Source organism: Hylobates moloch, unplaced genomic scaffold, assembly GCF_009828535.3.
Source record: "Hylobates moloch isolate HMO894 unplaced genomic scaffold, HMol_V3 SCAFFOLD_14, whole genome shotgun sequence".
In the NCBI taxonomy this organism is placed as follows: domain Eukaryota; kingdom Metazoa; phylum Chordata; class Mammalia; order Primates; family Hylobatidae; genus Hylobates; species Hylobates moloch.
The window spans coordinates 74,247,643-74,275,158 of record NW_026652289.1 but is presented as its reverse complement, the minus strand read 5'-3'; the positions used below and the strand labels follow the sequence as shown (position 1 = coordinate 74,275,158).

The 27,516-nt window shown below is 40.2% G+C and overlaps 1 protein-coding gene across 5 annotated transcripts in view; it reads left to right on the top strand.

The window, feature by feature from the left end:
• The window catches only part of EIF2AK4 (eukaryotic translation initiation factor 2 alpha kinase 4), a 104,780-nt gene that overhangs the window by 55,910 nt on the left and 21,354 nt on the right, over positions 1-27,516 (top strand). For all 5 annotated transcript variants that reach the window (XM_032175842.2, XM_058427234.1, XM_032175844.2 and 2 more), the window contains exons 15-27: positions 919-1,041; positions 3,209-3,313; positions 5,109-5,163; positions 5,708-5,787; positions 9,767-9,868; positions 11,532-11,585; positions 13,800-14,036; positions 15,540-15,615; positions 16,323-16,444; positions 20,155-20,204; positions 21,152-21,320; positions 22,727-22,843; positions 24,400-24,465. In XM_032175842.2, coding sequence (XP_032031733.1) covers positions 919-1,041; positions 3,209-3,313; positions 5,109-5,163; positions 5,708-5,787; positions 9,767-9,868; positions 11,532-11,585; positions 13,800-14,036; positions 15,540-15,615; positions 16,323-16,444; positions 20,155-20,204; positions 21,152-21,320; positions 22,727-22,843; positions 24,400-24,465 — 1,356 coding nt within the window. The remainder of the gene's footprint in view (positions 1-918; positions 1,042-3,208; positions 3,314-5,108; positions 5,164-5,707; positions 5,788-9,766; positions 9,869-11,531; positions 11,586-13,799; positions 14,037-15,539; positions 15,616-16,322; positions 16,445-20,154; positions 20,205-21,151; positions 21,321-22,726; positions 22,844-24,399; positions 24,466-27,516) is intronic.

Sequence of the window (27,516 nt, the reverse complement as noted above, 5' to 3'; positions counted from 1 at the left end):
GTATTCCGTAACATAAATATCTTTGAGGTACCACTTACACAGATAATAAAGCATTGGTCCCCCAAACCACTGTTTATCCTCTATTATATTCCATTACCTTCTACACAATTAGAATGAAATAGAAGTACACAAAGGAGGTGCATCCGACATGCATCAGGATCACAGTGTGGGCATCAGAGGAGGCCTTGTGAGGCCCGGAGGGTGAACCAGAGTTTACTGACAGTTATTCCCAAGATGATAGAACAAAGGCTGATCTTCCTGTCTTTAAAAACAATAAAACCTTTCTTCATGAGAAATGTCAACTCTGGCATTAGTTGAAGCATATAGGCTAGTTTCATAAATCAAATGGTGCATGTTGATTTAAGATTTAAGTCATGTTGCACTGTTTTCTGATACGTGAATACACTCAAGAAGGGGTGAGACAGAGCCCCTGTCTCACTGTCCCAAGAAGACTTAAATGTTTTAATATTTACAATATTTTGCTCTAAACATATGGTAAACAAATGAAGGTCATTTGTCTTTAATGTAAGAAAAGGTAATGATATCATTAGATTAACTAACCCTCCTTGTAAATTTGGGTTTGGAAGCGATCTTGTAAAACAATAAATAAAATTTTACTACATTCTCAGTTTTTTATATTAATTGTGATAAGTATTTTAAACAAGTCATATTTTTAAATGAGCAATAATATAAAAAATTAAAAATAGTTATGTTGGAGTGCTAAGAGTGTGCATATTTACCCTCAAGGTATTTTTTAATACTGTTGGTTTCTTTTTCAGTATAGAAAACCAAGTCTTTCCCCTAACTGTTTAAAACCCATGGTACAGGTTTTAAAATGGAGGATTATGTAAATTGCAGTTATACTCCTTCACTTAAAACTGTTGTGTAATCAAATTCTCCTGGTTTGTCTGTATATAGATGGAGTACTGTGAGAAGAGCACTTTACGAGACACCATTGACCAGGGACTGTATCGAGATACCGTCAGACTCTGGAGGCTTTTTCGAGAGATTCTGGATGGATTAGCTTATATCCATGAGAAAGTAAACTTTACAACATTTCATATCTGAAGACTTATTTTACATAAGTTTGTGACTGCATAAAAATATCAAATGTAAGATTGGAGAAAAACTGAAATAGAGGGAAAGCTATGGGTATATTGGCATAATCTATTTTTGTAGGAAATAGAACAAAGTGTCAAAGACAATAAAATATTACAAAGTATCAGAGTATAACATTAAAAAATGTTAAGAAAACTTTAAAGGTTAGGACAGGGATCAGCAAACTGTGGCCCACAGGTCAGATCTAACCCACTACCTGTTCTTGTGTGGCCTGCGAGCTAATAATGACTCCTACATTTTTAAATGGTTGTAAAAAATTAGAAGAACATTTCATGACACATAAAAATTACATGAAATTCAAATTTCAATGCTCCCAAGGTTATTGGAACATAGCTGTGCTCATTTGTTTACATATTGCCTATGGCTGTTTTTTTTCCATAACAGCAGATTTGAGTAGTTGCAACAGGGACCGTAAAGCCTAAAGTATTTACTCTCTGGCCCTTTACAGAAAAAAATTGTTAACCTCTGGGAGAGGAGAAAATATTTGAACATGTAGGGAATGTGAGGATGATTCCTTGAGTGCTTTAGAATTAGGGCCAGGTGCGGTGGCTCATGCCTGTAATCCTAGCACTTTGGGAGGTTGAGGTGGGTGGATCACTTGAGGTCAGGAGTTCAAGACCAGACTGGTCAACATGGTGAAACCCCATCTCTACTAAAAATACAAACATTAGCTGAGTGTGGTGGTGCACACTTGTAATCCTAGCTACTTGGGAGGCTGAGGCAGGACAATCACTTAAACCTGGGAGGTGGAGGTTGCAGTGAGCTGAGATTGTACCACTGAGCTCCAGCCTGGGTGACAGTAAGAGACTTCATCTGAAAAAAGAGAAAAAAAGATTAAGCAAGGATGTGATTAATACCTACCAAGTTATTTGATTCTAACTGAATTAGTGCCACCCTTCCTAGGAACACGGAGAAACCAGAAGGTCATCTAGCAAGAAGAGAAATGAGACTTTCTGAGTAACTTAGCTTGTCACATGTCTAAAATGTCATTTTAAAGCTAGAAATTGCCATTATAATGTAAATGCTAATGGGCCTAGCTTCAGGAGGAAACACTGCTTACATTTTTAAAATGAGATTGTCTAATGCATTAACCAATATAAATTCATTATTTTTTTCCTTCGCCTCAAATTTCTTTAACCTTAAAATGTTTATACTGTACCATATTTATACTGAGAAGCAAGGGCTGTAATTTACACGTGTGTAGTTTATAAATGATTTGGTAGAAGCAGAATTTGCAAGGTTAGAAATGAAAATGAGTTCTAATGAAGGCCATTTAAGCTGTATTACTGTGATTTTATCCTGGGATGCTAGAACAATGCCCCCCGTGCTCTCTTCCACTCCATCCAATTTGCTCAGTATTGACTAACCACTTGCTGGCATCTAACACTGTGCCATACCTGGAAATACAAGAAGGCACAAGTGTGTGTCCCATGCTTGAGAGGGACTTCTTGCTTTTAGAGGGAGCCAGAATTTACCTTCACGTAATGGTAAAAGAGATCATTATTTTCTATATTATAATGCATGAAACAATACACATTACGAGCCATTAGGAAAATGAGAAAGCAGTCTCATGTAACAAGTAATTGTTGCACACCTACTGTGTGTGCTGGGGATGCCAAGTTGAACTGTTAGAATTACTGTGGAAGGCTCATGAATGAGTTGGCACTTGCGAATGTTGGTACAGTGCAAATGCATGGAAAAAAGCAAGAGTATCCTATGAAGGGGAGATGGTACAAAGAAAGGAATAGAAGAAGGAATAAAAATGGTGTATCTCCCTGACCAGAGGAGAGGTTTTGTAATGTAGCAGAGGTAAAGGTAACTTGGTGAAACCACCGGAAGGGGCCTTGGATGCCACAGGGAACTATTTAGAATTCACCTGGTCAGGATACCACCAGGTAGAACTAGGAATTAGTAAAGAGGTCATAGGACAGTCAGGACACATTGCAGAGGCCAGACAGCCTGGACCAGGGTGGTCTGTGGGAGAAGACCTCATACGATTTTCATCACTAGGTTGGCCTTTTAAATTAGGAAGTAGGTATAACTTTATGCATGGAAAACCATTGTTTGTTTCTTCACTCTCTTTCAACAGGGAATGATTCACCGGGATTTGAAGCCTGTCAACATTTTTTTGGATTCTGATGACCATGTGAAAATAGGTGATTTTGGTTTGGCGACAGACCATCTAGCCTTTTCTGTAAGTATTTTAAAAATTAGACTGCACCTAAAAACAGACTCAGATGCCTTGATAATCCTGAAAGTGTTAGCAGATAGAATAGTGCGTTCACAGAACTATGCTGTCTAATCCTCAGGAGATTATACAAACCTGAAGGGGCATGCTGCAAATGATCTTGTAGGCTTTGCAATTGTGAGTATATTTTTTTGAGTGCATTCCACTTGAGGGTCACAAAATTATTGGCTTGGGAACAATATTGTGGTCAAAGGCGTACAGTACTTTATGAAATCATTTGGTATTTTGGTCTACCATGCCTGGCACTGGGCTAGATGCTTTATACCTCAGAGGCTTTTGTTGGTTTGGGGAAATGAGGCTCAAAAACATGAAACACCAGGAGACCATACGGTTGTGAGGATCCAGAAAGGCTGGATAACGACAGTAGCATTTCAGATGTCCTTAAATGGTGGGTGGGAGTCCAACAGGTGGAGGTTGAGGGCAGGGCCTGGTGACACCAGGATGGGGATTCCAGAGAGAAAGCACAGCATAAGCAGAGGCCCCGGGGTAAGCAGGCTTGGCTGTCGGAAGACCAGCATACTGTCTGACTGGTCAAAACTGTGAGGTGCAGGGGAGAGGAAGAGGATGCGGGGCAGTTGAGGAGTCACCGGAAGGTTGGGCAGTCTTGTAGGTGGTAGGCCTTGAATGCCAGAGGAGGAATTTTACTTCACATTATAAACCCAAGTTATTAGGCACCAAGATCTGTAGGAAATGCAGTTAATTCCAAGGGTGATCAGGAAAGGAAAATAGGATTTGAGTTAATTGTGAGAACAACCATTGGGGCCAAGTTAGAAGGTGAGATTAGGAGTGGAAAGGGAGGAGAGGGAAGGCGGACAGTAAGGACACATTCCTGATCATGCTCCCCATGGAGCATATGGGAGAGTGCTGAGACCGAGGACGGGCCAGATGGTGGGGATCTTGATCCCCAAACTAAAGAATTTAACTTGATGTCTGGAAGGCTGTAGCATAGTGAGATAGATAAGAGCTCAGGCTCTGGAGTCTCACTGACCTGGACTAGAATCCTATCTCTGCCACTGCTTTGTAGCATGATCTTGGACAATTAATTAACTTCTCAATACCTCATTTGTAAAGTGTGCCTAGTACTAGCGCCTAGCTCAAAAAGTTATCAGCAAGATGAATAAGAATGCGGGTAAAGCACCTAGAACAGTACCCAGCACTAAGAATGTTGAAGCCGGTGTTACTGATGGTGATGCTTGTAATGGGAAGCACCTATTACAAGTGCAGACATAACAATAGTGACTTAGGGTATTGACAACACTGTTGCACATAGTGGAGCAAGGTGAGGCTACCTGGGGGGCATTAGCCATGAGCGAGGGTGGAACATATTTGCTGAGCAGCCTCTAGGAAAGAAGAATAAAAATTGACGCAGAGAAAGTAACAGCAATGGGTAAGTTGAAAGATGAATTTGTTTTTGATACAATCTTACTCTTCTTAGAAAACAGATTCTGTTTTTGACATTTGCAACATGAAAATAAATTGGTTTCTCTAAGTGTTTGCATATTTCTGTCCTAAAGAAAGAGTTATGCAGTGATTGCCCCTCTCCCTCTTGATTTCATTGGGTTTTCTGAGAGCTTTGCATTAGTGGGTTAACTAAACTAGAAAAAAATTAAAACTCAAAGCATTATTATATTATTTTGATTTCCATGTAATATTTCTTCAGTCTTCATTTAGAAACGGACAAGCCATTCTCATGGAATAATATCATGTCTTAATTGGATATTTGGCTTACTTACATTTTTAGGCTGACAGCAAACAAGACGATCAGACAGGAGACTTGATTAAGTCAGACCCTTCAGGTAAACCCATAAGACTATATATTTCATCCATGTGTTAAAGACCCCAGAATTTCTTAACCTGAAACCTGCTTTTTACTTGTAAAGGTTTTATTCTACAGCAGATTTTAATTGCTCCTTAAGTTAACAAAATTATGGAAATGTTTTAATTTTTTTTTTCCTTCTCAATTTATGAATTGTTCTTTGAACTTCAAGAAATTAGAGCTTCAGTGAGTAGAATAATTGGCTCCCAGGGGTAGACAGTTTTATTTTGTCTAACCTCCATTGGTAATGTGAGGTTACCTCATGACCTGATCCGTCTGGGGTCTTATCTGGCACTGTCCCTCCTCTTCAATAGCAAAGACATCCTTGTGTAGAACAGAGTGTGTGGCCATACGTGACTTATGGTTATTCATTTGGTACAATGCATGCTGCTGCTTCCTGTGAGTGGCATAGACAGTTAACAGATCATGCCTCACTTTTAAGAAAACTTTTTTTTTTGTTTTTAGTTTGTGTCTTCTGTAAGTGCTATTATTGGGAAGTTTTCCCTCTGTCTTCCTCCACACAGGTCACTTAACTGGGATGGTTGGCACTGCTCTCTATGTAAGCCCAGAGGTCCAAGGAAGCACCAAATCTGCATACAACCAGGTAAGGGGTTTTATGGGGAAAAGGAATCTCAAAATTAAGGTAACAGGACACCTAGATCACAGCATTTGGGGTTTATTCCCAGCTAAAATAGTCAGGACATCCACTCGTTCACACTCCAGGAAGGACTCATGGTCCTAAGGATAGTGACTGAAACTGGCACTGCTGCTGCCAGGAGCTTACAGTCCATCCATCCATCCATCCATCCATCCATCCATCCATCCATTCATCCATTCATCCTTTCATCCACTCATCCATCCATCCACCCACCCATCCACCCATTCATCCACCCATCCATCCACCCATCCATCCGTCCGTCCATCCATCCATCCATCCAAAGACTGTGCAAACTAACCCCTATCTTGGGCAAGGTGCCAGGAACAGATGTGGCTCCAGCCCTCAGGGAGCTTGTCCACTGGTGGATGAAACAGACAACAAATAAGTAAAAAATGAAAGATATAGTCACAAATTGTGGTGAGGGCTAGGAAGAAAAGAAATGGAACTGAGTGACAAAGAGAACAGATTAACCAGAGAAGATCTCTTGAGAGGATGGCATTTAGGATAAAGGATGAGAAAGGACAAGCCACACAGATTTGGGGATGACACATGCCAGGGAAGGAGATGGTGAGAAGCAGAGGAAACTGCACACATAAAGAGAAAGCCCTGGGTGAGAGAGAGCTTGGCACATTTAAGACAACCAAAAGGAAGGCTAGTGTGGCCACAGTGTGGCAAGCAACAGGGGACAGAGGCATGAAGTGAAGCTGGAAAAGAAGGCAGGGAAAGATCACACAGAGCCAGTTTGGCCTGGATAAGGAGTGTGCATTTAATTTGAAGTACACAGGGAGCCAATGAAGAATCTTGAGCAAGAGAGTTCACTCTGGCTGCTGCGAGGAGGCTCTGCAGGAAGTCCTGGTAGGGCGGTTGGCAGCTGGAACTGGACTGCAAGCAGTAGAAATGGAGAGAAGTGTGCTGAGTTAGGAAGGGAATTGAGAGATTTCCCCAATGGAATGGATGTTGGGTGAGAACGAAGAAGGGAAAAAGTCCAGGGCTCAGGTTTCTTCCTGGAGCACCTGGGTGAAGACTATTTGACTGAAGTGAGGAAACCTAGGGAAAGACATAAGGGGAAGGAGGAGAAGATAACAGAAAAATTCAGTTTGAGGCATGTTAGTTTGAAATATCTGATGACAAATCCAATTGGAGATGTCGAGTAGATTGTTAGAGACCCAACACTTGAGTTCAGAGGAAAGGTGAGAATCAGAAGTATAAATTTGAAATCAGCACACAGATAGGATTTAAAGCTATGAGACTGGATGAGATCACTTAGGGCAAGAGTGTAAAGCTGAACTTTAAAAACACATTAGGTGCCAGGCATGGTGGTTCATGCCTATAATCCCAGGACTTTGGGAGGCTGAGGCAGGAGGATTGCCTGAGCTCAGGAGTTCAAAACCAGCCTGGGTAACATAGCGAGACCTCATCCCTACTAAACATCAAAAAAATTAGCCAGGCCTGGTGGCACACGTCTGTAGTCCCAGCTCCTCAGGAGGCTGAGGTGGGAGGGCTACTTGAGACCAGGAGATTGAGGCTACAGTGAGCTATGATCATGCCAGTGCACTCCAGCCTGGGCAATGGAGTAAGACCCTGTCTGAATCAATTATATATGTATAAAATAAAATACATTAGGAAAGCAATTTGCATCAAAGCAAATGCTCAGGCTTGCAGTGGAGATTCAAGCCTGGGTTTTGGTTCTGACAGGGAGCATTGGACAACAACATAAAGTTGAAACAGACCTCTAAGTACCTGGTGAGGATAAGGGTTAGGGTATCAGGAGATGGGCTGCACACACTGTGAGTGTGGGCAGATACCTTTAGTGTCATTATTATTATTTTTTTTTTTGAAATGGAGTCTTGCTCTTTTCGCCCAGGCTGGAGCACAGCGGTGGGCTATCAGCTCACTGCAACCTCCGCCTCCCAGGTTCAAGCAATTCTCCTGCCTCAGCCTCCCAAGTAGCTGGGATTACAGACGCCTGCCACCAGGCCTGGCTAATTTTTGTATTTTTAGTAGAGACAGGGTTTCGCCATGTTGGCCAGGCTGGTCTCGAACTCCTGACCTCAGGTGATCCACTTGCCTCGGCCTCCCAAAGTGCTGGGATTACAGGCATGAGCCACTGCACCCGGCCATATATACATATTTTTTTAAAAAACCAAAGTGGGGGCATCTTAGACATCAGTAATAAATATCCCTGGGTGGTGGGATCATGAGATTGCTATTTTATTCTTGGTGCTTTTGTTCTATTTCTATAGCCAGCACGTATAGGAAATGCCACGGTGAAGGTTTTTAAGATGTCAGAGGTCACCAGTGACAATTCAAGAGTCTCGCCGCCCCCTCTTTGAGTCCAAATGTATTCAAGAGTATTTCTTGAAAATGTTTTCCATTGTCCTGAAAGCGGCTCTGCACCTCTGTGCCCCTGACCATGTGCAGTCTTCTCCTCGGCAGCCGTGTCATGCTTGGCTTCCTCAGACTCACTCCCTTCCCAACGCCATCTTCTCCTTCGTGGCACCCTACTTAGATTTTCCCTGCACTGACTTGCCTTTTTGCTTCTTTTTTCTTTTTATTATAGATGCTTTTTTTGTTTTGGTCAATTATTTAGTAGTTATCTTGATTATTTATATCCTTCTAGTTTTTTGACTTTGCTGTTTTTTTCTGTAGCTTTTTATTTATTTTTTTTTTTTTTCCTAGCTTACGGAGGTAAGATTGATGAAACTTGTCTATATTTAGGGTGTACAATGTGATGTTTTGATATATATGTACATTGTGAAATGATTACCACAACGAAGCTGACCAACATACCCATCACCTCACCTGGTTTCCATTTTTTGTGTGTGGTAAGAACACTTGAGAGCTACTTTCTTAGCAAACCTCAAGAATACAATGCATTATTATTAATTATAGTCACCATGCTGTGCTTTAGATCTCCAGAATGTATTCATTTTATAACTGAAAATGTGTGCTCTTTGACCAGCATCTCCCCTTGACCCCCAATCCCCAGCCCCTGGTAGCCACCATTCTATTCTCTGTTACTGTGAGTTTGACTTTTATTTAGATTCCACATACCAGTGAGATCATGCAGTATTTGCCTTTCTGTGTCTAGCTTATTTCACCTAACATAATGTCCTCCAGTTTCATCTATGTTGTCACAAATGGCAAGATTCTCTTCTTTTTGAAGGCCATATGACCTTGTAGTCAGGAGCTGGCCTTTTCTGTCAGCTGCAGATTTTGGTCTGTGTTTCACTTTTAAGATGATTAGCTAAGATGTGAAACAAAGCAAATTCTTATGGTCAATCTCAGTTGTCCTTGCTCTTCAGCCATTATTTCCAGTTTTCAGCCAGTGGTTTTCTATGTCTGTGGATACAACTAAACCAGTTACCATTAATTTTCTAGGAAGGCCAGGCATGTTGACTCATACCTGTAATCCTAGCACCTTAGGAGGCCAAGGTGGGTGAATCACTTGAGTCCAGGAGTTGGAGACCAGCCTGGGCAACATGGCAAAACCCAGTCTGTACAAAAAATACACATAAAAAAATTAGCTGGGCATGGTGGTGCACACCTGTAGTCCCAGCTACTTGGGAGGCTGAGGTGGAAGGATTGCTTGAGCCCAGGAGGCAGAGGTTGCAGTGAGCCGAGATTGCACCACTGCACTTCAGCCTGGGTGACAGAGTGAGACCCTGCCTCAAAAAAGAAAAATAAATTCTAAGCAAATGTTTAAAGACATCATGCCAAATATTTTATCATCATCTAAATACAAAATATATCACTTAGCCTTTATAACCATAATTTTTAAGAACAAATCTTCACATTTTTCCAGTGTGACCTGTTTTGTACTCATACAAACTTTATTTCAGCTAACAATGCTTATCCTATAATTCCCTGGTAAATTATACTTTCATATCAAGGCTCTGTAAATGCAATTATTCTTCCCCCTCAGAAAGTGGACCTCTTCAGCCTGGGAATTATCTTCTTCGAGATGTCCTATCACCCTATGGTCACGGCTTCAGAAAGGATCTTTGTTCTCAACCAACTCAGAGATGTATGTATCAGGTGTTTTGGTGCCTACATTTTCAGTAACCCAAATCTTAGCACAGAGATCAGAATTCGAAGCAGGATATTTTTCTGATATTTATAACATAGAAGAGGCTGCCCTACTGTAATTTTAATGACTCATTTATTCAGATATGCCAGACTAACCAGTTTTCCCATTTTTAGTGAAACATTTTTCTGAGCAAAGGAAGTCACCTCGGTTAAGTTCTTAAAATAGCAGTTTTGGGAGCGAGAGATCATCAGCATGTAGGAGGGATCTTACTGGTCTCTCTACTATGTTTCCACAGCGAGGTAAATGGAACCCTGCCTCCGATGATGGGAAACTTGCCCCAGTTTTGTTTGTTTTTGGAAATCTTACCTGGAGAAATTGCTAGGTTATAGTTGCTTTTTAAAAAATTATTCTGAGATTTACTCTTGATTTTAAAGCAAAGGAAGAAGCCACAAAATTGGGCTTGATATGAATATGGTTATAACAAGGGAGTAGATTGTAAAGAAATGGGTATTTAGTTCTAGAAGTTAAAGATGCCTGTTGAATGGACCAGGTGTAGTAATGTCTAAAGAAAACTACTGACACCAGAAGTTAAAATGGGTCTGAAAAAAATATCTGCCCCTTGAAATGTTTTTCCCAATGAAATTTCCATTTGTGTTCTTGGGATTAATCTTTGCCTCTTTTACTGCCTGAGCTAAAAAGGGACCAACGTTACATTGTGCGAGGTCAGAGATGCCCATGAGCAAACAGCATCAAGATGAAAGTGAGGAGTGAGGAGTGAGGTTTGGGTGAGGCTAATTTAAATTCACATATTTATGAGCAAGACATCTGGAGAGCCTCCTTCTTTCTTACTGAGCAGAGTGAAGCAGGAATATTTATTAAGTTAATTCATAAACACGGTAACTAGAATGCAGTAAGAATACTCCTGTATTCCAGTGTAAGAATTCTTCTCTGGATAGTGTTGAAAACAGTTAAATTATTTTACTGTCAGTACAGTGTGGACAGCTGTGTTGTAAAGTATAGGACTAAGTGAAGTGATTACTATCGCCTCGCCTTGATTGCAACGCTCTTAGATGATTATGTCCTTAATGAAGTGCCTTTCTTTAGTCTAAAATTCATGTTTATTTACCAGAAAGGTGAGAACTTTTGGGGAAGTAGAGATTTTTTTCTCTTACTCTATCTGTGTTGGTAGATGGGTGTGTTTTTTGTTGTTGTTGTTTTGCCTTTTTTCATCTACATGTTTAATAAAACTGCTTTGTTGTTCTCCGAAGCCATTAGATTTTTACTTTGTACTCAGATGTACTTTCTGCCCCTTGAAATTTTTTTCTCAATGAAATTTCCATTCATGTTTTTAGGGTTAGTCCTTGCCTCTGTTACTGCCTGAGCTAAAAGGGACCAATGTTATAGAATGTGAGGTCAAAGGTGCAGACAGCATTAGGACGAAAGTGAAGAGTGAGGTTTGGGTGAGGCCGTCATTTGGGTAAAGTTTATATTAAAATAATATGTATGTAATTGGAAGAATAAGCATCAGGTTTCAAGAAGGTATCACCTCTCCTTGCTAGCAAATTTTTATTTCTGTATTTGATTTTCTTACTGATGGTGAATAAATGCTTTCACTGTGGCAGTCTGCCAAAACCTTCCTGATTTGAATATATTTTTTTAGCCCACTTCGCCTAAGTTTCCAGAAGACTTTGATGATGGAGAGCATGCAAAGCAGGTAATTTTCCGATGCGTCAATTACTATGTCTTCAGTCTTGCATTTTAATTATATTTTTCTTCTTTTTCAATTAGTAATTCTTCTGCCACTCATTCTCTTGTGTCCTGGGAACAACGTGGGGAAAAAATATCAAAAGATGAAGCACTTAAAATGTTATTAGACTTGAACTACACCATAAAAATGCCAAGGGCTGGCACAGAAAATTAACAAACTGCAGGGTTCTTTTGTGCAATTCATTGTGCTTTTGAAGTGCTATTTGGACCCTTGGCTCAGCTGTTGAAAAAAAAAATGAATCCTTTTACAGCTCATTGTTTTTGATAAAGCTTGGGGCTTTAAGAAAAAAATATAATTTAAAACTGTAATTTTGTTCTGTTTTGTGGTTGCAGTAGCTCAGATTATGGGGGAAGGGTTGCATTTTCTGGACAGTCTATTGTTACAGTATTTTAAAGCAAAATAATTTCTCCTATATACCATAAATATCTGAGTGTATGTTTGTGTGACTCATGACATAGGCTAATATTGGCATCCAGCAAATATTAAAAAAAAAACTATTATTGGTGAATTTGTGTATTGGGCTTCTGGTATGCCTTTCTTCTGAGTGCCAGTTGTTTGTCTTGGTACAGTGGTTAATACTCTTGTCATGTGGAAGTTTATTTCTTAAACTGACTTACTGACAATTATAATCAAGGCAAATCCCTTGTTTAAATCATTAATATTGAGAACAGAAGCACAGATAGAATATTGTATTAATTTGATGCTTCTTGCTTGCTGGTTATGTATCTGAAGGGACAGGCCACTTTTCTAGACTTTAATTTTCCTCACCTATAAAATTAAAAGATTAAATACTCCTTATTTATATTAGCACTAACATTGTGTCATTTGGTAATGTTTAACATGATGGTTATTTATGGCTATAGGGACCCATTCTGCCTCATCTGTTTAATTAGTGAAGGCCATTAGAAATACATTGAGTCATGTTTCTGCTTCTTTTGCTAGTTATTATTGTTTCTGGGTGTCATAAGTAAATGTTCATTTCATAGCCTTTCCTTATGACAAGGTCAGTCTTATTTGATGTTTCCCCTTGTTGACAGCTAAGATGGCCCAGGAACTATACAAACCATTTTTCACCATGAGGACTGTACTCCTACCATCAGATATATATTAGATACCCTTGAGCATTTGAGTCTGGGCTGTACAAATTGGCACCAAAACAAAAACAACAAAACCACAACCACCTCCCATGTCATAGTCATTGCTTTTTAGCTGAAAGGAGGAAACTTAGAAGATGCTTATAGAATGGGCATAACATAATTTTTTGCCATGCACATTTACCAGTACAGCAGGTTCTTTTATGCTCAATAGGGTATTCTTGTTTTTGTCCGTTTAATATACCTTTCATAAAAGTTGTATCATGTCATTTTCTTTCTATATAATACTCCTATATCCCATACAAAGTAATTGCCTGTGTTTTTATTTTACCCTAATGCTGGAAGGAGAGTGGTGAGGGGGGCATATTTTAAAGATTTATAATTAGAAAATGCTTAATAAAGTCCATCTAATAATTGAGGCTTTCTTATCTCAAATATTTCTCTAACTCCTTATAAATCTTTATTATAAACAAGAGGATTAAGCATCATTAAGGAACCTCTCAAAGGTTTAGATTGCCTTCATATGGTTCACTGCTTTAGTGAGGTAGCTGTGAAGATATAACAAATGAGTAACATAAATCAAGAGAATTCAAGGGAATGGTATCAATGCAAATAACATAAATGGAGAAGAAACCATTAAAACAAGATGTTTTACATTGCTTTTAGGATTCCAGCAGTTATTATGCATTACAATTTCTACTAAAATTAGGCATGTAAAGCTATTTGTTTTATCTTTTTACATCTTTTTATACGATATTTTCTGTGTTTATAAGGCCTAATTTCTGCTTCTATGTAGTTGTCGAGTTGATTTTTTTTTTGGTTGTGACAATAAGGTATAAAAACTAGGGGCCTCCTTTTAAGAAATGTTCATACTACATTCTTGCACAACTCTGTGGTCATAATAAAGCAGGAAAAATAATGACCTATTCAGAAATTTCAGAATGCCAGTTAAGTGCAAGTATAGTGGCACCTTTTCTTTGACCTGAACTGACTACTGACTTGTCCGGAGAATAGCTGAGCATTATCCATTGCGTCCCATCAGCAGTGTGCCTGGGTTTTATTGTAGAAATCAGTCATCTCCTGGATGTTGAACCATGATCCCGCAAAACGGCCCACAGCCACAGAACTGCTCAAGAGTGAGCTGCTGCCCCCGCCCCAGATGGAGGAGTCAGAGCTGCATGAAGTGCTGCACCACACGCTGACCAACGTGGATGGGAAGGCCTACCGCACCATGATGGCCCAGATCTTCTCCCAGCGCATCTCCCCTGCCATCGATTACACCTATGACAGCGACATACTGAAGGTGGGCTTAAGCCACGCTGCACAAAGGGAGCTTCACCTGGTCCACAAAAGGATCAAGCCAGTTTCTCACAGATTCTTTTAATGCCTCCAACATAAGTTCTTATGTGAGGTATTGGAAGCCCCTAAAACTACATGCAAAATGTGTGTATATGCATTCAGGGAGGAAGACCCATACTTTCAATCACCTACTTGAAGGAGTCCTTGACCTTTCCTCCTCCCTACCCACCCAAGAGATTAAGAAGCAGTGCCTACAAAAATTAGCCATGCGTGGTGGCATGCACCTGTAATCCCAGCTACTCGGGAGGCTGAGGCAGGAGAATCGCTTGAGCCCAGGAGGCAGGCGGAGGTTGCAGAGAGCCGAGATCGCACCGCTGCTCTCCAGCCTGGGAGACAGATCAAGTCCCCATCTCAAAAAAAAGAAATAAAGAAAAGAAACAGTGCATTTAGAGACTGATCCCTAGCCCAAATGCCCAGAGCCAAATGCATCAACCAGCTCATATCTAGATGAAGTAGAAAGTAGTTCCCAGTGCTGGTTGCACATCTACTTCATCTCAGAAACTCTCTGACAATGCAGATGCCCAGGTCCCATAGCCCATCTAGTGGCTCAGAATCTCCAGGTGTGAGGCATTTCAGAATCTCATTAAAAGCTCCCAAGCAGTTTCTGAAGTGTAGCCAGGTTGCCAGTTTGGGGAGACTTTAACATTTAATTTCTTTTAAAAAGAAAAAAAATCTGAAGCATATTAGTGAAATGTTAAAATTTGATAAAGTTGGGTGAGTAGATAACAGGTATTTGTTATATTCTCTATATGTTTCTGTATGCTTAATATATATGATATAATTTTAAAAGATAGAGTAGTGGAGGAAGTCGTAGTAAAATTTATGAAAGATCAGTATAGATTTTAGAGACCAAACACAATTTTTACTGGCTGGCAATATTATTATAGAAAAATATTTACAGGATTACAGGTGACTTTTTTATAGACGTCTTTTTTCTTATCTGTTGTTTCTAAATTTTCTATAGTGAAATGGTACTACATTTATAATACAAAAACAAATGAAAAAGAAAGCTATTGGCAAAATATGTAACTGCCATGTAGCTTTCAACAGGCCTGCCATGAATCACCTTGGTATGTGGGAGGGTCCTGATGCTGTTAGGTGGTCATCGCATCACAGTATCCCTGAGAGTCAGGGAGAATGTGTTTATTTGATTAGCTCCCTCTGAAAGGCAAATATCAATGTGGCCAAGAATTTGGACTTTGAACCCAGGCAATGAACCCAGGCAACCTTCCCATTGCTTGAAAGGTTAGCTCTTGCTTTCCAAAGCAGGCCATGAAAGATATGTGTCCTCTTCCCTGATGTGTTCAAAGAGGGATGGACTTGTCAAGACTTCTTTTTTGAACCTGGAAATAAGCAGTGTAGTGCCTACTGCAAGCCACACATTAATATTTTAAAGGATCCCTTTCATAAGGCTTCAATGATGACGTTTTAATCGGTCCTGTTTTAGGGCAACTTCTCAATCCGTACAGCCAAGATGCAGCAGCACGTGTGTGAAACCATCATCCGCATCTTTAAAAGACACGGTATGTACGCCCTTTTTAAAAATGATATTTCTTCTCATAAGACTTTTTTCATCATTAGAAAATACTGTTAGTGTTCAGGCATATCATATTTTACTTCCTTTTTTTTTTTCTTCTTTGAGACAGAGTCTCGCTCTGTCGCCCAGGCTGGAGTGCGGTGGCGCAATCTCGGCTCACTGCAAGCTCCACCTCCAGGGTTCATGCCATTCTCCTGCCTCAGCCTCTCCGAGTAGCTGGGACTACAGGCGCCCGCCACCACGCCCGGCTAATTTTTTGTATTTTTAATAGAGACGGGGTTTCACCGTGGTCTCGATCTCCTGTCCTCGTGATCCGCCCGCCTCGGTCTCCCAAAGTGCTGGGATTACAAGCGTGAGCCACCGCGCCCGGCCTCATATTTTACTTTCAAATTCAGTTATAAATAATTGACATCATATGGAATTTAAGCTTATTTTTGAAACTGATTTGAATATTACAGCCTTACTATTAATACTAAAATGCAATTGGTTTGTGGAGTCAGAAATATGACCAAACTGTCAAACTTAACTCTAGATGAGCTCTCTATTTATAAATGTAGAGAACTAAAGAAAAACTGATATGACTTCAATGGTCCCAGTAGCAATTACTTAACTGTCAGGTTTGTGTTAATTTTAGGTTGCCTCCTATGGAGAATGTGAACCTGATGATGAGCTATTTTTTCTCATTTGGTGTAGGAGCTGTTCAGTTGTGTACCCCACTACTGCTTCCCCGAAACAGACAAATATATGAGCACAACGAAGCTGCCCTATTCATGGACCACAGCGGGATGCTGGTGATGCTTCCTTTTGACCTGCGGGTGAGGCTGGGAACACACTGCTGACAATCAGGATGCTGTATCTAGTCACAGGGATGGCATCTCTGTCAAAGGATTTTTTCCCTAGGCTTATAGTATAAATGTCACCTTTAGGAAATGTATTCTTGAGGAAGTTGTCAGAGTGAGAGTATTATTGAAGTGGAGGAAATGTTTGGTCCTGAATGCCTCCACCTTCCTGATAGCACAGGTGTTTATAGCTCTAGGAACTGGAGGAAACCTGCATTGCAGGTGCCACATGTGCAGCCCCCAGTGTTGAGTGACCACAGCAGGTTAACCCCACCCACTTAGACAAATAAATGTAGTTTGTTTGTTTTTTTGACTTCCTGGCTAGATCTTCAGTAAACATCCTAACATGTTAATGCCTAGAACAGTTAAATTCTTCTAACAGCAAGTGTCTCTCCTAATTGGGTATGCTGAGTTTTGCCTGTGCCTGCTTTCTTCCGACCCCCAGGGATCCTGTCGACAGCAGCAGTCTTACTAGTCTTTCACTCACAGTGTGGGCTGCTAACAAGCTATCTGTGGTGCTGTATGATAGAGCAAGGAAAACATGCAATGCGTGTGACAGACAAGGTTTAATACAGCTCACGTACAGAAAGCACTAACAAGTGGAGACAAGAGCAAAGGATATAACCAGGCAGCTCTCAGAAGAGAAAATGTGCATGGCTGATAAACTTCTGAAAAGCTGTTCCGCCTCACCAATAATAAAGAAGTGCAAAGTTGTCTCAACTTCACCCATCAGACAGGAAACATTTTTAAATTAATGTTATCCAGAGATGACAGGAGTGTAGGAAAATAGGTATTTTCATATGTTGCTGATGGGAATGTGGACTGCTAAACCTTTAGAAAAGTAATCTAAAAGTTTATAATAAAACTTTTAAAATTTTGATGCACATTCTTCATCCTTAGAACCAGCAATCCCACTTTGAGCAATTTACTCAAAGAAAGAAAAACACAGCAGTGTATGAATGTTAAAAGGATGTTAATTGCCATATTATTGTGATAGTCAAAAACTGTCTGCCTGTTTATTAATAGGAAAATGGTTGAATAATTTGTCACCAATATTATGGAATATTAAGGAGCTATTGAAAAGAACATTGAGCTAGGCACAGTGGCTCATGCCTGTAATTCCAGAACTTTAGGAGGCCCAGGTAGGAGGAGTGCTTGAGCCTGGTAGTTCAAGACCAGCCTGGGCAACATAGGAAGACCCCATCTTTACAAAAAGTTTAAAAATTAGCCCAGTGTCGTGGCTCGTGCCTGTGGTCTCAGCTACTTGGGAGGTTAAGGCGGGAGGATTGGTTGAGCCCAGGAAGTCAAGGCTTCAGTGAGCCATGATTCTGCCACTGCACTCTAGCCTGGGAAACAGGGCAAGACTCTGTCTCAAAAAGAAAATTAAAAAAATTTTTTTTGTAGAAATGGGCTCTCACTGTGTTGCCCAGGCTGGTCTCAAACTCCTGGACTCAAGCAGATCCTTCTGCCTCAGCCTCCCAAAATACTGGAATTACAGGCGTGAGCCGCCATGCCCAGCCAATCTATATTTTTATATAGATTAAATATGTATTTTTTATATATGTATAAGATGAAAATACAGTCAGCCCTTCGTACATATCCTTGGAGTCCACATCCACGTATCCAGCCAACTGTGGATGGAAAATACTCTGAAAAAAAAATTCCAACAAGCAAAACTTGAATTTACCATGTGCTAAACACTGCATTGAATCCACACAAAAGAAGGGATGTATAGGCATAGTAGTAGATATTATAAGTAATCTAAAGATGATTTAAAGTGTACAGGAGGATGCACATAGGCTATAGGCAAATGCTCTGTCATTTTATATCAGGAACTTAACCATCCACTGATTTTGGTATCCTTGGGGGAGTCCTGGAACCAATTTCTGAGAGACAACTATACATATTTAGATATAGCCATATTTATACTTGATTTGTAGGAATGTGCATGGCACATTGTTAGCTTTTTTAAAAAAGTAAATTTCAAAGGAACTCTATTATCCCATTTTTATTATAGAGAAAGAAAAGTTTTTTTTAAAAAACTGTGTGTGTACAGGAGGCTGAGGCAGGAGAATCACTTGAACCCGGGAGGTGGAGGTTGCAGTGAGCTGAGATTGCACCACTGCACTCCAGCCTGGACGACAGAGCAAGACCCTGTCTGAAAAACAACAACAACAAAACAAAAAACAAAAAACTGTACATAAGGTATACTGTGTGTGTTTGCATGTACTTTTTTGTTTTATTATTTTTTTTTTGAGACGGAGTCTCACTCTGTCTCTCAGGCTGGAGGGCAGTGGTGCGATTTCGGCTCACTGCAAGCTCCGCCTCCCGGGTTCATGCCATTCTCCTGCCTTACCCTCCCGAGTAGCTGGGACTATAGGTGCCCACCACCATGCCCGGCTAATTTTTTGTATTTTTAGTAGAGACAGGGTTTCACCCTATTAGCAAGGATGGTCTCGATCTCCTGACCTCGTGATCTGCCCACCTCAGCCTCCCAGAGTGCTGGGATTACAGGCGTGAGCCACCGCACCCAGCCTGCATACACTTGATATATGTGTAGATATATATATTTGGCCCTCTACATCCTTGGGTGGGTTCTGCATCCATGGATCCAACCGAGGATGGAAGATACTCAGAAAAAAAAAAAAATTCACAAAGTTCCAAAAAGCAAAACTTGAACTTGTCACATTCACATGTCTGAATGACCGTGCATATCAGGTTGTTTGTATCACCAAAGAGTAAGGTGTCAAAGAATACACTCATTTTGACCATACTTTTTGGAGGGGGAGTGGAATCTTTTTTAAATGTATATCATATGGCTTATTGTGAAACAGGTTTTGTGTTTATAGTCTAAGAAGAAATTCTTTCCACATTCCTCACTTCTGTTTTTCTTTATAGTGAGTAAAGTGATGTGGGATTATTCTGAGGTAGAGGTAAATAAACAGCAAATCAGATCAGACATTTGTACTTTGTTAAAAAAAAAAAAAAGAAGTACAAATATTTACATAGCTATGCTTAAAGCTGGCTTCTTATTCTCTAAATATTAGGAGACTAAAGTGCAGATTTTTAAATATCAGCTCCCATTCTATAAGCTGATATTCAAATGCAAAAAATTAAAAAGTGAATGTATGTTGAGAATTTGGCCCATCAGTATTAATGATACTATGTTGGATCAGTTGGGGCAATCTTAACAATGGTTTTACTAGTTGTTACTATATTTGAAGGTGGTTATTAAGAATTTATTCTAAGAGATTGATAGGAAAATTAGGAAATTCACCATAAGAGATAATATCCATTTTGACTGCATTACTATAAAAGTGACATTTTAAAAAAATTCATAAATAAATAACTTGCACTAATTTTAATTGGACATAATAAAAGCTCCACAGAGAATATTTAACTAAAAGTGAATTTTAAAAAAAACCTAAGAAATGTCACAATGAATAAGGTTGATGGTATGTCTAGCAGCGGAATCCACCACTGACCAAAACACTGAAGAACATTTCAGGGAGTGTGAGTGGTGAGCAGTGCATGACTTAGTGAATATACTAAAAGCCACTGAAGTACATACTTTAAAGGGATGAACTTTATAGGACAGGAGTTATGTTTCAATAAAGCCGCTATTAACAAAAGGAGTGTGGTAGCTGGCACATTTTGACATTGACCTTTAATATTTTATTTTTCAGATCCCTTTTGCAAGATATGTGGCAAGAAATAATATATTGAATTTAAAACGGTAAGAAACAATAGGGGATTCCATTTGGTAGACATAGGAAAATAGTTGAATAATTTGTCAACCAAGAAAGAATATTTTATTTCCTGTGATCCTTAACACAGTTAAGAATTCTGGGTTCAGAATACTGAGCTTAGAATATAAGCCAGAAGCCCAGCCACAGTACCCCTTCCTGTAAGGTAACTAGGACTGTTAGAAGGAATGTAGCAGGTAGGTACCACCATGTTCCCACAGTCTATTCTGTACCTTCTAAATGACTAATTATTTTCACAAATGGTTGCTTGATAAAAACATCTGGCTGTTCATGATCACAGATGGCCCCTTTTAAAACTTAATTGGTAGGACAAATGGCCAATGGTCTCTATGTGAAAACTGCCTACACAGGTAACCAAACAAAAGCTGCTTGTAGAGAAGTGGAGTAAACCCAGCAGGAACACTGAGCACTGAGGACCTCCAGGCACTTAGCTCTGGAAACAGGCTTTCTGTACATTCAAATACCACAGGGGTGCAACACTGAGATCTTCATAATTTGGAGCAGTATTGTTGTCAATGAGGCACCCTACTTTAAAGCTCCTTTCTTCAACTGAAAGCAAAGCTCTTTACATGCTTTTTATTCTAGCTACAAGTGAACAATTAATAATCGTACTCTTATGGTGTGGGTACCCCTGTGCAGAAAGCCATCACTAAGGTAAAATTTTTTGGTGTAATTTCATCTCTGTTTCAAACATTTCAAAAACCTTAAGCTCCATAGCTTCATAGTGGCAAAACTGGGAATTGGAACCTAGATCACAAGGCAAGGCTGTTCCAGGGCAAATCTATCTTTCAGTCCTCTTGATCATACCACCAATTAATTTTTTTCATATTTGTTTCTTATATCTTGTTCAACAATTTCTCATACATATTTCTTTCTAGTAAGCAATGACCTTAGAAATCTGGGTTTCTCTCTCCAGATACTGCATAGAACGTGTGTTCAGGCCGCGCAAGTTAGATCGATTTCATCCCAAAGAACTTCTGGAGTGTGCATTTGATATTGTCACTTCTACCACCAACAGCTTTCTGCCCACTGCTGAAATTATCTACACTATCTATGAAATCATCCAAGAGTTTCCAGCACTTCAGGTTCCTTTCCATATTTTAACATTCCAAGATTCCCCACTATAGTTCTTCACCAAGTGTGGTGGGGAAAACCACAGCTACAGACCTGCTTCTCAGTCTGTCCTAGAGATGAATCACATCTTTACTAAAGTAACTGAGAAGAGCTTGATGGTGTTGCTTTTGAGGTTCATCTCAGGCTCTTACCTTCACAGAAATTGGTTTTGTTTTGGGGGATGGGTATTCTCTGCCCATTCTTCTAAAATGCAAGATATCAGGCTAAGATTCCTAAGATGCTCTTAGCCTGTTCATACCCTGTTTGGAACCCTCAGTGGCTCTATCCTACACCCGATCTCTTCACTCCCCAACTTCTCTTTTCACCAAGTCTGCATGCTGCCTAGCCGGTGGGGACTGCTGCCAGCCTTTGTCAGGCTTCCCTCCCTACCCCACACACATGTCCTGTCATTCCTGCCACCGTCAGTCAAATGTTCCCTTGTCTAGAAAGTCTTTGCCCAGCCATGGTTTGGGCCCTTTCTCCCCAGGAAGCCTGTGACTGCACCCTCATTGATTAGTTGGCCACCTTTTCTTCTCAACTCTCACAGGTCTTGATCTGAGACACCCATGTACTACCTTGAGTTATGTTCATTGTTTTCTCCAAGCAGAATATGTGTTTTTAGGGCAGAGCCTACGAGTCCACTTTGCCGTATACCCCATTGCAGCCAGCTCGGCACATGGCTCACCACTCGGTGAATACTCATTAATCGGTATGTGTGGACAAAAGTTAACGATAACTATTCCACTAGCCTGTGCTTATGAGTCAACTACTATTGGACCAGATCCTTCTGTCTTTGAAATCAACTCTCTCGGGCTTTTTAACATAGCTGAAGACCAGTCAGAGTTGGTTTTGTTTTGTTTTGTTTTGTTTTGTTTTGGAGACAGTGTCTCGCTCTGTCTCCCAGGATGGTATGCAGTGATACTATCATGGCTCACTAGCCCCTACCTTCCAGGCTCAAGCAGTCCTCCTGCCTTGCTGCTTGAATAGCTGAATCTACAGACATGTGCCACTGACCCCACCTAATTTTTTTTTTTGTAGAGATGGGGTTGTCCTATGTTCCCCAGGCTGGTCTTGAACTCTTGAACTCAAGGTATCTTCCAACCTTGGCCTCCCAAAATGCTTGAATTACACAGGCATGAGCCACCACCCCAGCCAGTCTGAGTACTTTGGATGTATATAATATAGTATTAAATTAGAGTATACTCTGACTATAACAGTGCAAAAAGAATATATGAAAAAAAAATAAACTAGGAAGCCATATGCTAAATTCAATCCTTCCATTGTGTTAGGATGACAAATTGGTGGTAAGTTTCCAGATTTGGTCACGTACCAATAATTGCTTTTATAATGAAAATAGTAATTTTTCTCCGTATCTCAGGAAAGAAATTACAGTATTTATTTGAACCATACCATGTTATTGAAAGCAATACTCTTACACTGTGGGATCCCAGAAGATAAACTCAGTCAAGTCTACATTATTCTGTATGATGCTATGGTAAGCGTTTAATTACTTATGATGCTGAAAGATAATACCTTGATGTTGAAAGATAATAATAGTTCCTGATGATTTTCTTACTGATGCAGCCATGAAACTGAATTGGGAGTCTTAGCTCCTTCCTTCATTGCTCTAAATTGAAAGAACCAATTGATTTTAATTATATCAACAGTTAACAAGTATTGGTTTAGCTTTTGTTCCATCCTCAGCCCTCTGCTACTAATAACCTCCGGGGTGTTTTTTAAAATGCTAACTTCTAATTTTAAAAGATCAAATTATTTAATTTGTAAGATAGTAAAGTTATTCACTAACCTACTTATTAAGGCAAGAAATCACTAAGTAATTGGTCCTGATACTTGCCAATAATAATTTCGAAGATAGTTAACATTGACAGAGCCCCGCTCTGTGAGCTAGGCATTGTTCTGAGCTCCTCTGATGGATGAACTCACTTCATTCTCACACCAGTGCTACTATTACTTTTCCCTTACAGAGACCAAGAGAGACGACTGTTCGTGTTGAGAATAAACAGTGTGCCTTGCCCTTGATTCTTCCAGTCTGCCTGTGCTTATCAGTAAACTCATGTATAGATTTGCATTGATTGAATTAGGGCAGAATGGCTTCGACCTCTGGTGGGGCCTCATTTACCACCTCCTCCCTGTGGGACTGAGGCTATGGCACCTCCAATTACTCTTCCCTAATTTAGTCACATCATAGTATTCATTACTTTATAGTATATGTGCAGGTACAGAGCCTGGAAGGGGACGCATTGAAAAAATGAATTAGTGTTATATTATGATGCTAGGATGGAAGTGAATGCTTATGTTTTCTAATATCCTTTCATGTTAAGTTTTGTTTTCATAATGAATAAGAGGCATCCAGGAGATGTAAGAACTAACAGCACCAGAAAGTCTATGGTTAAGACAGAGTAGTGGAAGTCCTCACATAGTGGCTTATTGTTTTTATACACCAAAAGGATTAACTAGCTTTTCTTTCATCTGGCAGGTACACATCAATGGCCCAGACTTTACTGCTTGTTTCTTAGTGGTTCTTTACTGCCCCTAAAGCTCTGCTGCTGTTTGTCAGTGACAGATACAATATGATGTCAGTCAGACACTGGCAGAAACCCCAGGGATTGTGCGAGGGGCTTCAGCTCTTACCGATTCACGTCCCGCGGCTACGGCACATCTGCCAGTGTGGGATGAAATGCCCAGAGTCTGGCCTTTGTTAGGGGAGCCCAGAGCAAAATCACTCCCTCCCTGCCCGAACAAATGCCCTCATTAAGCCTGTCCAGATCTGGGTCACCTCACCATTCAGCAAGTACAACTTTCCCTTTTTAATTCTTTAGTCAGGGTTTTTCAGATTTTAAAATAAGTTAATTATGGTTTTGTGTGAATTGGGGGAAAAACATTTTCTAATCACAGAATTCAATCTATCCTGTACCATTAGGAGCAGTTTGTTCAAAATGAAGGCTATAATGTCAGAATTAGCCTGGAAATTGTGTCTTGTTCAGGGCCAGATTTGGCGACTCTCATTGTTACCTTTTTCTTCCACGTTAGACAGAGAAGCTGACAAGGAGAGAAGTGGAAGCTAAATTTTGTAATCTGTCTTTGTCTTCTAATAGCGTAAGTACCTTCTAATGGTATTATTGCAGCTTTCTCTGTAATTTTGTGATACCAGAAAATGTCACCAAATTCTCGTTGCAGTAGAGTAGCAGCGCTTCCTGCCGCCTCACAGATGCAGTTTTTCCCGTGAGTGTTAGGTACCATGGCAACCTCTGGGATTAGGAGAAGGGAGAAACTAATGCTGTGATCAAAGAATGGCTCTCCATGCTTCTTCTTGATATGCTGTAATCATCCTGCTCTTTCGTGATCAGCAGATACTTTTCTTTGTCACCCTTAATAGACAATAGAGGCTCTACTGTGCCTGGTAGAGCCTCCTGCTGAACATACCTAATACCAGTTGTCCTCTTTTGAATTAGATTATACGGGACTAGAAGGAGGCACAGAATTCTGCAGATTCATCTAGGGAGCTACCCTTCCCCTACCTCCATGTCTTCTAACTCCTCAGAGTTGAATTAAAGCTCTTGCTTTTCTGGTATGTCTGTTAATCTTAAAATCTTACATTTGATCCCATCATCAATAAGGGAAATCTTATGGAGTAAACAGTTTGGTCATATTTTCTCTGTAGGCATCAGATTGATCCCAGATCTTTGGTACAGTAAGCCACACTTAATTGAGTAGCTGGACAACAGAAGATAACAGGGATTTTGTACATTTTCCTGAATATTTAAATAAGAAAAGTTTTTTTTTTTTAATTTCCTGGAACCTGTCTAGCCCCTTGTCTGACACTCAATTATATGATCTTGCGTTGATCAGCAAAATTCACATATGGGATAGATTAAAATATGATTGTACACCAGGCAGGCAGAGTCACTCAATCTTTCGGACACCTACAGTGTGGCAGGCACAGTGGCAGGGATATAAAGAGGAGTCCATAGACTGCATTCAGCTTCTTGGTTCATATTGGCCTTTAAAAAGCCACAAGGGGATATGCACAGCATGTATCTGCCCTCAACTCTGTAAAACAACTTTCAGAGGGCACATGGAAACCAGCGTTCAAAGAAATCACCCCTTTGCAGGTAGGGAAAGTAAACCAGATGCATAGCACTAGGAGTTCTGAAAATTGAGCCAGGTTAAATCGTAAATATTTAATATTGGGGGAGATAGTAATGATATGCAAAGTAACACAACAGCTAAATATCCAAATATGAAGAACAATATACAGTATTTACATATAATCTAAACATGTACACAGCACACACCTATGTGCAGAAATAGTCCCATGTGTAAATAGCACAGAGAATCTGCACAAGACTGCCCAGTTCAATGATTCTATACCCAAAGTTTCCAACCCAAAATGTTATTTGAACTAAAGTCACATTTCAGAACGTCTTTTTTTTTTTTTTAAGAAAGCCTTATAAATATACATTTGGACGTAATAGCCACATTGGTTGTTCACGTGTCAACTTCTTTTCTTTCTGTTAAATCTCTAACCACTGGTTATTCGATGATGCTAAGCGTTAATTAGATGTGTTTGATTCACTTAAAAACAGAAAAATAGTATCTAATAAAGGCATTTGGTACTTTGATTATTTTAAAATGGACTCTAAGGGTATTAGGAAGGGGAGTAGAAATATTGCCAATGAGTTTCACATATCTGACCCAGTCCTCTTACTTCACAAATGAGACACCTGAGGCCCAAAGAGATGTTGTGATTTGTCCTGAGTCACATGGAGTTAGTTGATGATAGGGTGAGGACCAAAATCTGGAGATATTGACTCCAGTGCTTCTGGTATTTTATTATTGGGGTAATTTAATGTTCAAATTTATAGAGAAGAAATCATTTTTATTTTCTTAAAAAATATTTTAAATCAAATACATGATTTTAAATTTAAATTTTTTTCTTTTTATTTTTTTGAGACAGGATCTTGCACTGTCGTGCAGGCTAGATTACAGTGGCACAATCATAGTTCACTGTAACCTCAAGCTCTTGGGCTCAAGAGATCTTTCTGCCTCAGCCTCTCAGTTAATTTTTTTTTCTTTTTTATAGAGGGATAGCAGGCGTGAGCCATTGCACCCAGCCAAAATTTTTATCTTTAATATAGTAAGCAGATTTGTATTAGTCTGCTCTCACACTGCTAATAAAGATATACCCGAGAGTGGGTAATTTATAAAGGAAAGAGGTTTAATGGACTCACAGTTCCACATGGCTGGGGAGGCCTCACAATCATGGCAGAAGGCAAGGAGGAGCAAGTCACGTCTTATATGGATGGCAGAAGGCAAAGAGAGAGAACTTGTGCAGAGGAACTCCTCTTTATAAAACCATCAGATCTCATGAGACTTATTCACTATCACAAGACCAGCATGGGAAGGACCTGCCCCCATGATTCAATTACCTCCCACTGGGTCCCTCCCATGACACAGGGGAATTGTGGGAGCTACAATTCAAGATGAAATTTGTGTGGGGACACAGCCAAACCATATCATTCCACCCATGGCCCCTCCCAAATTTCATGTCCTCACATTTCAAAACCAATCATGCCTTCCTGACAGTCCCCCACAGTCTTAACTCATTTCAGCATTAACTCAAAAGTCCACAGTCCAAAGTCTCATCTGAAACAAGGCAAGTCCCTTCCGCCTATGAGCCTGTAAAATCAAAAACAAGTGAGTTACTTCCTGGATAAAATGAGAGTACAGGCATTGGATAAATACACCCATTCCAAATGGGAGAAATTGGCCAAAACAAAGGGGCTAAAGGCCCCATGCAAGTCCAGAATCCAGCAGGGCAGTCAAATCTTAAAGCTCCAAAATGATCTCCTTTGACTCCTTGTCTCACACCCAGGTGATGCTGATGCCAGGGGTAGGCTCCCATGGCCTTGGGCAGCTCCCCACCTGTGGCTTTGCAGGGTACAGCCTGCCTCCTGGATGCTTTCATGGGCCAGCATTTAGTAGGGACTCTGTATGGAGGCTGCAAACCCACATTTCCCTTCTGCACTGCGCTAGCAGAGGTTCTCCATAAGAGCCCCACCCCTGCAGGAAACTTCTGCCTGGGCATCCAGGCGTTTCCATATATCCTCTGAAATCTAGGCGGAGGTTCCCAAACCTCAATTCTTG